The sequence below is a fragment of the Cottoperca gobio genome, chromosome 9 (assembly GCF_900634415.1).
Source record: "Cottoperca gobio chromosome 9, fCotGob3.1, whole genome shotgun sequence".
Classification (NCBI taxonomy): Eukaryota; Metazoa; Chordata; class Actinopteri; order Perciformes; family Bovichtidae; genus Cottoperca; species Cottoperca gobio.
The window spans coordinates 18141229-18153723 of record NC_041363.1 but is presented as its reverse complement, the minus strand read 5'-3'; the positions used below and the strand labels follow the sequence as shown (position 1 = coordinate 18153723).

Below are 12495 nucleotides of genomic sequence, written 5' to 3'. Positions count from 1 at the left end.
GACTAATTACCATTTACTTTGCTTATTTATTCATGTGACTTGTAAACATTATGTTAATGTTTTGTTTTAATGTATATTATCATTTCTTTCTTGGCTATATCCTAAGATAAGTAACCCAGTAAACACTTCTTATATGTGGAACAATTAAATCAAGTCTGGGTTTTTTCCCTCTATTATCAGGTTTATGTGTTTTTACTTGACATTTGTTGATGTGTGTCACTTTGCTCGGTGGGCAGAGTGTAAACCCAAACTGGCACTAATTGATTTTATCTAACAGTAAAATTAAGTGCATGCGTTACATGTCAATATATGCAAAGTTAATTACTCTTTGCAAAGACCTGTGTGTTGAAAGATGTCTCACTTGCAAGTATGTGAACGAAGAAGAAGAAGACTTCCAATAAATAAAACTTGATACGTCTTTTGGTTAACATGTTCACAGACACAGAAGTGCAGAAGAGATTGTGTAACATGGGAGGTTTTCTCACCACAAACATCACATTTTCAAAGGCTACACAACAGCACACTGTGACAGTTTACCAGGATACACAAACATGATACAGATGTGCTTATAGGATTTCTAGCCAAGGCTAATTTGGGACCCATACAGATAAAGATACAGAGTTAATGATGTGAAAAACTCAATTTTGCAGCATTGGATTGGCAGATGAGGGACATTGCACAGTCAATCATGCAACAATTATACACTTAATCTAAAAACCTACAGTGGCTCATAAAACTACAGGAAACTCAAAATTGTGAATTTGTAGCAAAACATTGGTTACTACAGTAGTGTGGCGTGTTCGTTAGTCGGTTGGTTCACCACTTTGGTTCGGGTGAAGTGTCTCAACTGCTAAATGGACTGCCACTAAATGTAGACATTCATGTCCCACTCAGGATGAACTATAAAAACCATCGGGACAAAATTTCAATGTTCAATATTTAGATTTAAACCAAATACCTGACAACTACTGACATTCCCATTAGCCTCAGATGTACTTTTTAAGATGTTTATTGCTAATTAGCAAATGTTAGCATGCTAACACGCTGAACTAAGGTGGTGAAAAGCACACCTGTTAAACATCAGCATGTTAGCATTGTCATCATGAGCTTTTAAACTCAAAGCACCACTGTCTCCTCACAGACCAGCTAGCATGGTATATTGATGTTTTTTTATGCCGTTATTGGATTATAATGGAGAGATGACAACAAACAAGGGGAAAAAGAACAAAATGTAAGAAAGGTTGTTCACTGTTGTTGCCTTAAACCATTAGGCCTCCAGGGCAGCGTTGCCAGATGGGAAATGTTAAACTATCGTACCAGAGGCTTAAAATGTTGCTGAAAAAAACAACTCTTCAATTAGAGCTTACTGAGAAGCGAGGTCAGGTGACACTGTGGACTTGGTTTAGCACTAAAAACTACCACTAGGTGCAGCCAAACTATTTACATTAAGGTAAGAGCTTCCTATAAATGGCTCTAATAGGACAAGCAAGCAACAAATGAGAAAAACTAAAATCACAAAAGAAAAGAAAACCATGAAAACACCTTGAGAGGCCTGCATCGGCTGCCAAGTGTGTATGTCTACTACAGCCCAATATCTGGTTCACAAAGTCCTGAACCGCTGCCACCTTGATCATAATCTAAGCATGTAGATTATATCACAGTTTGCAATGACTTCACTTTTCAGGAGGTCGAGGTCGCCCACTTCATTGTTCTTGTTCTAGACTTTGTCCTCGTCTTAACAAACATTTCAAGTATTTTAGAAGCAGTGGGTGGTTCTTGTTGCTCATTACAAGAAGTTATATAGTTTACTAAAATGAACAACATACAGACTGTTAGTTCTTAAAATAGACTTGAGGGTGGAGCTACATTTCAGTATTCTTAGCACCTACTATAAAAGCTCACCTCTCTCCTAGTGTAGGCTCATTGTTCCGCCTGTGTTATGCCAAACTGCACGTATCAGTTTTCTGTTCAATCAGGAAGTTAAGAGGATTTTTGCACAAAAAAAGTGGTGAAAAAGTTTAGTGATGCTGAAGCAGATTTCAAATGTGTTCTATGTCAATATTTGACAATAATTCTGTGGTGACATTAAATAAATAGTTTGGGAGCGCACAATCATAAGGTAATGAGACATTAAAATCAAACGTCTTAGTGGTAAAGTACTTGAGTTGGCACATTTATTTTATGACATATGGAGTTCCCTGTTTAAGAATAACTAATGACGGCACCCTGACATTCCAACAGGTGAGCAGCAAACATAACCACACCCATTTACTCCACCTCTTGCATCACCCCACAGTGTGAGCTGATTTTATAAAACTCACAAGACAAAGAGTTCTAGGCAGAAGAGGGGAACAGAGAATATGTTAAACCTGCATGTTCAACCTTATGGAAAGACTGGAGAGGACATGGACATGTGTTGACTGGAAAATGAATGAAAACATTTATCATAAACCAAAAGACGGATCCTTCTGTATGTTTGCCTATGAGACGCAGATTCTGCGGCGACTGGCTGTTCTGGGTAACTGTTGCCAAAATGTCTTTATCTTATGCAAGCTTTGACATTATAAGATTGTTGTAATTTCATATTGCATCATTGAGAGAAATCATGTACAATGTAATGTAAAGTGCAACAGGTAGCAGGTGATATAATATGTCAGTTATGTGTTATTTCTAAGTTAGAACTACATGTTTGTTTGTATTCATTTTGAACCTCCTAGTGGTTGTGCTGTGAAGCAAAACCATGCCAGAAACACAGCCGCACGAAGCTATTAATAACTCATCTATTTTCCTCTCTCCCCTGGCTCAGTGGCGTGCTATGACTTAGCAGCGTGCCAGACTATCTCACACTACTTCCTGCTCCAGAGACCTACGTCCTGGTTCAAAGCCCAGGAGTTCTGTCGGAGGCACTATGTCGATCTCGCTGTCCTGAGCACAGAAGAGCAATACTTCACTCTACTCAATGCCACTGCTGCAAGCAAAGTCAGCTTTTGGCTTGGCCTGCAGCGTCAGAGCATCTTTAGTGGCTGGAAGTGGGTGGACGGGGAACAGCTGAGCTATGAACACTGGTACAGGAGAAACTATGAAGGATGTGCAAGTCTGGAGGCAATGCTGAGGAAAGACAAGAAGCTGCTGGCTCGCTCCTGTGAGGAGCTGCACATGTTTGTCTGTCAGGGTGAGTAATGCTTCTTGGTTGTAGAATTCAGAAACGGGTAAATATGGTGACTTCTATAAGACATTAATACAATTGAAATATCTGTGTGGTTGTAAGGGCAGATTTGTTTTCCCAGCCTGTACATGTTATTGTCTCACATGAAAAACAATCATTAGAAGTGGATACAGGTGCACAACTCTGACTTGTTCACTCCCACTCAAAGGTCCAATTTCTCCGCCGCCAGTGACAGTGGATTCAGTCTGCTCCGATCACGTGACTCTCAGCTGGAACGTCTCAGCATTTATGCAGATGACACCACACCGTTACAACGTGACGACATGCACCAACACATGTGATACGGTCCTCTTCCCTTACGCTGATGGCTCTGCCTTCATGAACATCAACATCTCCAACTTGACTTCAGCCTCAGAGTACTTCATAGAGATTTCTGCTTTAGTTGTCCGGCCAGACAGTGTAACTGGTGGAAACACGACCCTTCAAAGTAGCCCAACAGCTTTTCAAGTGAAAACAGGTAAGAAGGACTTAAATGTAATTTATGTGCGGTGACTTTTGTGTTGCTTCAGGTTTCTTACATTACGATATATTCAATATTGCCAAAAATGTCAATAATCGATTCATTGTTTTTGCTCATTTCAATGCCCAGACTTTCTCTATCTAACGTAAACGGAAAATAGGCACTTTGATGAAGACAATAACCATAAACTACAGCTTTATGAAATTGGCATGGCCTTCAGTAGGAAGTTGGGAATGCCATAGAGATTACCAAAAAAATATTTTGAAAAAAAAAGAATTATTTGGTGTTATTAGTTTCACCTTTGTTTTTTTAATGAAAGTCTTGACACTAGTAGCTGGTCAACACTCAAAGAAACTGAAAACATTTTAATAACTGATACTCATGTGATGCATATTTGACATTTCTGTTCCCCAGCGGACTCCGATGAGCAGCACAAAGTCATCATAATAATGTTTAATGTGCTCCAGCTCGTATTTCTGGCTCCTCCTCTATGGATTATTTATCGTTTCCTAAAAAAAGGCAAGTCTCCTTTCATGTGTAGGAAAATGAATACATTTACATAATATACAAGCATGCATGTCAAATATTTAACTTCCACATGTCTTTCATGTGTCGTTCTTTTTCCAAGGAGTCAGATGATGACGTCTCTTCGATGGAGATCTCAACAGAGGAAACGATTGTTGATCTGATCCCTGAGAAAAACAGAAGAATCGGTTAGAGAGGGAAAAACATATTCTAGACCTCTGCAGAAATATCTGCCATGTCCCAAACATGAGATGAGAAAATCTATATAGTCCTTTAGTAAACGTGTTCTCTTAACATGAAATATCCTGATCGAGTTAAACATATAACTAATGGAAAGACATGTTGCCTAATCAGGCAAAACAGGGCTGAATTGGACACAACTGGTCAGTTTAAGGGACGTGTCTGAGAAACTGACACGTGTAAGTGATGAGAACGTCGTCATAAAAATGGCCTATGTGACCTTGATCATTTGTTTCATTGCTCCATTCTCCTCCATTTTGCATAAACTATCACAGTATTTCCCCTGGCATGGTATAATTTGCTTTATCCTTGCTGATGTCTCCTGTTCCAACCCATTTTGTTTTACTTTTAATGTTCCAGTTCCTGTATTCATCTCACAGATTGCAGCTTTAATTTGTGCGATCTGTTTGTGTGCGCCTTGCTTATTAGGAGCAGGGATTTCAATGCAAATTTAACATTTCCTGCAGCTGCTTCAGACTAAAAGCCGTTCAGTGGCACCTTTGAGGACTAACTTGTTGCCCAGAGCTGCTCCTGAAAGTAGTTATAAATCAAAACTACACTACACTGTTTGATGGTGGATTACTTTGAAACCTTTAAATAAGGGGATGGACTTTCAGCAGTCATGCTACAAGCATAGTAACCTCTTATTTCAGCAACTTCTACGTTCTGAAACAGCTATACAGTAAAAACAAGAAACATTCAGAAAAGCCATCGTGGAATGAGTAGTATAGAGAAACACAGTTGGCACAGATTTTGATCACAGTTCATAAGACATGGATCAAGATCAATAGAGATGTGAATGTGGGTCACCCACGATATCAAAGTAAGAAAACTCAACTTTGTATTATGATTATAGGTCTTTAGAAGAATTTTATTTTTTCTTATATATATTTCAAGTTTTGGAGCAGCTATAATGTTTAGCTGCAGCCTGTAATGGCCCACTGTGTTTATTTCCTATTAACAGGAAAAGCAGTCAGTGAAAGATTTAGTGGTATTTTTGTGTTATATTTATTGTCGTCTTTTCCGTTTTTCCATATTGCTTATTATCATATTAATTACAGTACAGTGTCATACTGTCACTCACTGCCGTCTGAGCTAATATGCTACCATGGAGCAATGAAGCAAATGATGTTAAGTGTCAATGTTTAATGGTTCACTTCAACCTGGGAAGCGATGTGAAATCTGTATTTTGAGACTCTCCTTCCACTCAAAATGATGAGGTACGGTAGGTTCAACAAAGGTAGGAAAAGGTTCTCTAATGTGATGTAATTGTTGAACTGTAGCTGGTACTGTTGTGTGACTGCAATGAGTCACAGCGACGAGAATGAATTGGAATAAGCTCCTTTTTTTCTTTTACAAATAATATGACAAATAAAGCCTAACACTTTATCCAGTTAGTTCATTTAAAAGGCACAAGGCCAGTAAATGTGAAACGGTGCAGTTGAATTGCAGAGTTGCAGAGAGAAATGTAATTTGTATGTGGTGCCCCTGGCCAGATGTTATAATGGAACCTAAAAACTGATCCAAAGCCTTAAGACTAAAAACATTATTTATTTACTTCAAGGCGTAGAGGGGGACATTGATGTTAATGTGGGATATTAATCTGATAGTATTCGACATTTGTCCTTTATTTTTACTTATTTTTCAGTATTTCTTTTAACACAGTATTTTAAATGTGGGCCTATAATCACATGCTGACTATATCAGGTTCAATTATTTTCATTTTATTATTATCTTGTATGCATTTGGATGATTTGGAACTAAAGCAAAAATTAAACTGTTCAAAACAGGAAATTAACATTTACAATATTCTGATTCAAAATTAAATATTTATTAGACATGGAAACTAAGTCTAAAACACATTGTGATGATTTAGGCATTGAATATGTTTTTTGATACCACAACTCTTGACGTTCTCATATTCGTTTTTTTTAACATTCTGTTTTAGGTGCATTTTTATTCTACAGTAGAAATGTACTGTATGCAACTTTGGTGGTGGCACATATGAATAAATAAATAAATACTTCAAGATGGCTGACATGATGACAATTCTTTGCTCATTTTAAGAGAATTAAAGCGAGGTATGTGTTTTAGAAACACAGGCCTGTAATACAATAAGTCGACCTGTGTGCCAACCTACCAGCCTGTCTACCTGAACTCATCACGCCAAGTCCTCCAAAGCAGCTAGCTTGACAGAGTACTAACACCAGCCATGTCCCTTGTTTAGGTTCATTATGATATGTTTACATTCATCATGATCATTTTGGGGGAGGGGTTTTGGAGGGAGGCCTGAAGGGACTGGCTGTTAGCGACTTTGGGAGTTTTGGAGTTGGTTCGTTTTAAAAATCGAGTTTAATCTTGCTGGCTTCGCCAATGTAATTTACTCAAGCTTTAAAGCAAAATATCAACATTTTGGGAACTACATTTCTTTGCTTTCTGGCAGAAAACGAGTTGAGAGGATTGATACCACTTTCATGTCTCTAAGATAAATGTGAAGCTACAGCCAGGAGCTAGATAGCTTAGCTTAGCATAAAGACTGGAGACATATGTGCTGCAACTAGCTGAGACTAGAAAGATACTTTGACTGAAAAATAGTCTGTAACACCATAAAACGGCAAATAGTCAGTTTTACACTTCAGGTGTTGTACGGATTCAATAAATGCGATATAATGTGTTCAGTAGTGAGTTATAGAGGTGTTGCCAGGCGGATTTTGTTACCTTTGGACAGAGCCAGGCTAGCTTTCTAGTCTTTGTGCTAACTAACCAGCTGTAGACGTTAGCCTTATTCGGTATTTATAAAAGTGGCATCAGTCTTCTCATCTTACTCGCGATAAGAAAGAGCATTTTTTACCAAAATGTCAAACTATTGCTTTAAAGTAACAAAACCTATAGCATCCAGTTCTTCCTGTATTTAACTCTTCCTCTGAGTTATTTTTGTGACACATCAGCCAATATATTCCACTTTCTCATGCTTTCCTCTGAATCATTATTAACATACTCATAAGTGTAGCTGAAAGACCACAACAGCCTCCAGTTTTAGCAGTTTCGCAGTGAGCCCACATAGTGTCTATTTGCACCCTGATGATGTGACCTGCTTCACAACACAGCCTGTCGATAAACTAGTAATGATGTCTGGGAAACGGCAAGTAGTTACCACAGGCTTTCAAATGAAGACAGGACCCACCGATTCTCATGCATGCGTCCATTCTGCTGACTCAAGCATTTCCATGGTCAGACCACATCCTTCAAGTGCAACACATAAAACCGAGCGTGTGCTCGAAAGTGCGTTTCAGAGCATTCACCATCACATCAAAGAGAGAAATAAGAAGAAATGTTCTGCCTGAAGGATTTAGTTGTTTTGACCTCTTGTGTGGTCCTCCTCATTGTCCAGTCAGGTGAGTAACATGTCCTTTTTATCGTCATCATTTACTTTGTGTTATCTTCCTCATTCATGTAAACATACATAATGCAAAGTCATGCGTTACTTTCATTATTACAGACAACCCGTGCAGAGAGTTGCGTTTTGTTTGGTTCTCTTCTTTTTTTTAACGAGCTGAGTGTGTTCTGTTTTAGGTCATGGTTCTGAGATTATTGGTGGGAAAGAAGTTAAGGCGCACTCGCTGCCTTTCATGGTTCTGACGGAGAATCCAATCTGTGGAGGGATCTTGATCCATCCAAAATGGGTCCTGACTGCTGCCCACTGTGTTAAGTAAGAAGAAGACACATATATTCCTATGCACTAAAACTAATGCTTATTTTATACTGATGAAAGATGTTATGTACTGACTGTTTAAATCTTACAATATCATCCACACACTCTGCTTTTATGTTAAGTTATATTAAGTTGAATATTTGTTCTCCAAAGTAAAAATGTAAGTTTTTACAAACATAATCAGGAGACTGCTTTTCATACTGACATTCAAGCTGTGTTTTGAGGTCAGTCAATAAAGCGGTTCCTTCGGGGAACAACAAAAAGACTTGTTATTGTTGGTTAGTAAAATGTATTGTATGTACATGGATGGACAGACTTCTGTCAGGGAAACAAAAACTGGTGATTGTCATCGAGGAGAAAATGTAACTCACCTCGAGAAACCACAAACGATGCAGGGCTTGTAGAATATGCTCTTGAGCCTTTTAACATGTTCATCTTCATTGAATCAAATGAGAAAACCTGCATTCAAAGAGAAATGCAGTTCATGATCTGAATGATGTTTTTGCAGTGAACTTTTCACTTTTTTTAGCTTCCTTAATGTTTTTCATGGTGAAACAAGAAAGAGAAAAACTTTGAGAACCGCTGTCTGCACTGTTGCCCCCTTTTTTTTAACCGGGTCTTGCAAACACCACAAATAACAAACTAAATGAGGCAGACATTGAAGACAAAGATGTACTGCAGGACAGAAGAAGGAATCGGATACAAAAGCAGATCTGTGAATGCAAAATTCGGCCTGAATAAATTTAACACATAACAGTTTTCTATCCGTCCCCACCCATGAGAGTCAATGATGTACTTTCAACTACTATCACACAGTCATACCAGCTCTGTTTGAGGACAAACTCTCCATTCAACAGCTCTCACCTACCACTGGGGGAAAAATACGTACATGTTTCTCTGAGCCTCTATGAAAGCCGTGTCATGAGCTTCTTATATACATATAAATGTGTTGATGCACATAAAGTAACGCAACTGTGATAAAGTCACCATTGTGTTATTACCTTAGCATGTTAACATGTGTGAACCTTGATTTCATATAACTCTGTGTCCTGCTCTTGCAGCATTAGGAATGTGATTCTGGGGGTGCACTCCATCAAAGAAAAGGAAAAAGATTCCAGGCAGGTCCGCAAGGTTAAGAGTGTTCCTCATCCCTGCTATGATGCAAAAGATAAGGTCAATGACCTCATGCTGCTCAAGGTAAGCTTTTCAAGAGGATTGAGAAACATATTTGTTTTGACTTGATATTTGCCTTTTAAGTTTATTTTGGCAGGAGAGATGAAAATAGCAAACCAAAAGGGATGCTAATCAGATAATCACAGATGCAAAGTCCGGCCGCTGCTAATTTTAACGGCTTATCTTCAGTTTCCTCAAAATGTACAAAATCAAGTCAAAGTGATTGGACTTAAACTAATTTGCTTATACTATTACTGTCTGCAAAGTTATGAGTGTTGTCTTTTATCATTCATTCTTAAATGAAGGTCCAATCGAAGGTACACTTAGTGAACAGACATTTGTGACAGTAGTAATAAGCTGCTGTAAGTACAATTTACATTATGTATGACAAGTACATAGAGAAAGGTACAAAAGGTAAAGAGCACAAATGTCAAAACAAGCCGTACACACGTCCATGAAAACCTACTTTCCTAGTGCAAAAGGCAACGTCCAGACGGTCTGTATCAATAAGTTATTATTTTTTTTCAGCTTGCCAAACCGGTGAAGCTAACCAAGACGGTGAAATGTCTCCCGTTGGGTAACACCGTGAAAGAACCAGCAGCTGGCAGCAGCTGTCTGGTGGCTGGATGGGGGAAAACAAATAACATCGCCAAGCAAATATCAAAAGTCCTGATGTCTGTCAATGTGACTGTGATCGACAGAATGAAGTGCAATTCTCGTGAATATTACGGCCTGAAGCCTATAATCACCAACGGCATGATATGTGCTGGTTCAGACGGTACAACGATTGCTGATACCTGTCAGGTGAGTCTGTTGAGATTTATTTTTGTGCAGGAGAAAAGAGCCAGTCACCACCATAACTGCTATGTATGTGCCTAAAAATGACATGTCCTGAAATTATTCTGTCTCTAGGGGGATTCAGGAGGCCCGCTGTTGTGTAACGGAGAGCTCGTCGGTGTCACTTCTTTTGGAACGAATTGTGGCCTGATTCAAAAGCCTGGAGTGTACTCTTTTCTCTCAGAAAAACAACTCACCTGGATCAAGAACACAATGAAAAAGTCTGAACTAGAGTAAGCCCTCCTTGACCATTTTTCTGTGTAACTACTCAAAGGACGTCTATCTTTGTACCTATGTTATTCTGCATTCACTCCATCCTCATTACTGTATACGAAAAGGATTTGCATGATTTTTCAAAGCTGTATTCCAGTGAGCTATATCTTTTAAGTTCAAAGCATAACACCAAAGTGACATTATTCAAACCGCCAACCAGACAGATTCACCAACTTCCTGCATCAGAAGTTCAAACTGAATTCAGCTCAAGTGGAAAGATGTCATTAAGGTTAATTCTCAGATCTCATTATAACTGCTCAAAAACACCAAACCAAAGGCATTTTCTACCGTCTTAAAGGCAGAGACGTACATATTTCTTTCTTTCTCATGTGTACTATTGTGTCTCTCACAATGCATTCTCATTACAGAAACTCCTAATTTCACACCTCCATGGCATCACAGATTTGTGTTTCAGTTCTCTATTTTCAAATCAGTGTGCAAATTAAAAACCTTTGATGTCTAGTAAACATGACAGCATACTTTGTTTATCTTTCTTCCTGCTCTTTAGGTTAGCAGACATAACGTTTCCTGCATGAGACAATTTCAGTAATGTCAAAGTAGGGAACATGAAGTTCTTAACCATAAAGAAAAAAAGAGTTCGCTGACGGTGCACTTACTTAGAACACAGACCAAACCACAAGGTACTAATTCACACGGTGTATCTTCAGACCCCCTACAGGAAACATGCAAGCTCGCGTGAGTGTTGCAACATGCCTCTATTCAAATACAGTGAACACACAACAAATATGTCGACATCCAGTAAAAAGAAATGTTTGCTATTGCAATCAAAGTTGCCAGTTGCAGAGTAACATTTTTTGGAAGCATTAATCATCGGATTCTTTGTCTCTCTTATCTTAAATGCTGTTGTTCTCTTTCATTCCTGTGAGCTGAAAGAGCTCTGCAATATTTGCTCCCCACTTTAAATTCTTCTGGGTTTATTGTATCGCACATAAATCAGCTTAGCCTAATTACATCTGCTGTATACAGGCGGTCTTTATGACCTGGGGCTGACTGTAACTGTTGCGCTGACGCTCAGTTTTCATGCCATGCTACATCACCAGGTGGTGCTCTCTGCTGTAGTTAGTGCTTCAGTCATTTAGAGAAAAGAGATTTCACTCAGCTGGTGATCAAGAACATTTCCCTTTAAAGAACTTAAAATGACTTTAAAGCAAAATTAGTTCTGTTAATAGGAGAGATATATGCTATATTGTTTTTGTATTTTGACCCCCATTGGCTATTGTGACAGCATTAATATCTACTCTTTTGAATAGTTCAGTGAAAATGATAAGTTGTAGCATCTTAATTACAGTAAGACAACAACTGAGACGAACATGATGCAATAACTTGCAGGCATATCCAATACATCCGGGTGGAGATTCCTTATGACAATAAAATTTGTTGAGACCAGATCAACCAAACAGGGATTTTTTGAATGTATCTTTGTTTTATTAAAATAATTGTTTTGATGTCTGGAGAGGTCATTCAATAATTCACATGTTGAAAAAAGAAAAGACTGGAGTAAATAAAAACATAATGTGTGTTGAAGAATCTTTTTTTTTTTATGCCTTCGTATCCCCTTCATCATACGCTTGAGATGTACATTGTCAATCTCAACATGATTTAGGAACATACGTGTCTCTGGATGCTTCTTTATTTTGTTTAGATAGGTGAAGAAAATGCCATTTAATCTGCAAACTAAATTTGATCCAAACCAAAGCAAAGGGATGCTTTCTTGCAACTTGGCATCCTTGGTTGCATTTATTATTACCAGATTAAGGAAAAAGTTTCAAAATCATTTTTAGATGCCTGAAAAATAATTCACAAGTTTAAAAAAAAAAAAAAAAGATTTGAGGAAAGTCTAAAAAGATCAACACAAGTTTGTGAAGCAGAAATATATTTTAAGTTTTCTTATCCTCTCCACCATCTTACGACCCTTTGTGGGGGTCAGTAAATACCTTGTTCACAAATTAAAGCGGGATTATAGTTTTTTCCATCAATTTGACTTAATATGATTCGTTACTTAATTTCTTGTCAAACAGGTTGAATTAC

General features: G+C 38.1%; 2 protein-coding genes across 2 annotated transcripts; both read left to right on the top strand.

The window, feature by feature from the left end:
* The first annotated feature begins 2427 nt into the window (after positions 1-2427).
* LOC115013793 (uncharacterized) lies at positions 2428-4325 on the top strand. Its single transcript, XM_029440299.1, has 5 exons — positions 2428-2518; positions 2807-3172; positions 3375-3683; positions 4101-4205; positions 4315-4325. The coding sequence occupies exons 1-5, from the start codon at positions 2428-2430 to the stop codon at positions 4323-4325; spliced, it is 882 nt and encodes a 293-aa protein (XP_029296159.1).
* A 3429-nt stretch (positions 4326-7754) lies between these two features.
* LOC115013607 (granzyme A-like) lies at positions 7755-11991 on the top strand. Its single transcript, XM_029440035.1, has 5 exons — positions 7755-7846; positions 8025-8160; positions 9225-9360; positions 9865-10140; positions 10249-11991. Exons 1-5 carry the CDS (start codon positions 7783-7785, stop codon positions 10408-10410), a joined length of 774 nt encoding a protein of 257 aa, XP_029295895.1. The 5' UTR covers positions 7755-7782; the 3' UTR covers positions 10411-11991.
* The last annotated feature ends 504 nt before the right edge of the window (positions 11992-12495 follow it).

What these genes read in the sequence shown, in the direction of transcription:
- LOC115013607 (XM_029440035.1), top strand. Translation starts at nt 7,783, where the DNA reads ATGTTCTGCCTGAAGGATTTAGTTGTTTTGACCTCTTGTGTGGTCCTC. An exon ending in ATGACCTCATGCTGCTCAAG is followed by an intron (nt 9,361 to 9,864) that starts GTAAGCTTTTCA and finishes ATTTTTTTTCAG; the next exon opens with CTTGCCAAACCGGTGAAGCT. An exon ending in CGATTGCTGATACCTGTCAG is followed by an intron (nt 10,141 to 10,248) that starts GTGAGTCTGTTG and finishes TTCTGTCTCTAG; the next exon opens with GGGGATTCAGGAGGCCCGCT.
- LOC115013793 (XM_029440299.1), top strand. Translation starts at nt 2,428, where the DNA reads ATGAATGAAAACATTTATCATAAACCAAAAGACGGATCCTTCTGTATG. An exon ending in GCACATGTTTGTCTGTCAGG is followed by an intron (nt 3,173 to 3,374) that starts GTGAGTAATGCT and finishes TCCCACTCAAAG; the next exon opens with GTCCAATTTCTCCGCCGCCA. An exon ending in AGCTTTTCAAGTGAAAACAG is followed by an intron (nt 3,684 to 4,100) that starts GTAAGAAGGACT and finishes TCTGTTCCCCAG; the next exon opens with CGGACTCCGATGAGCAGCAC.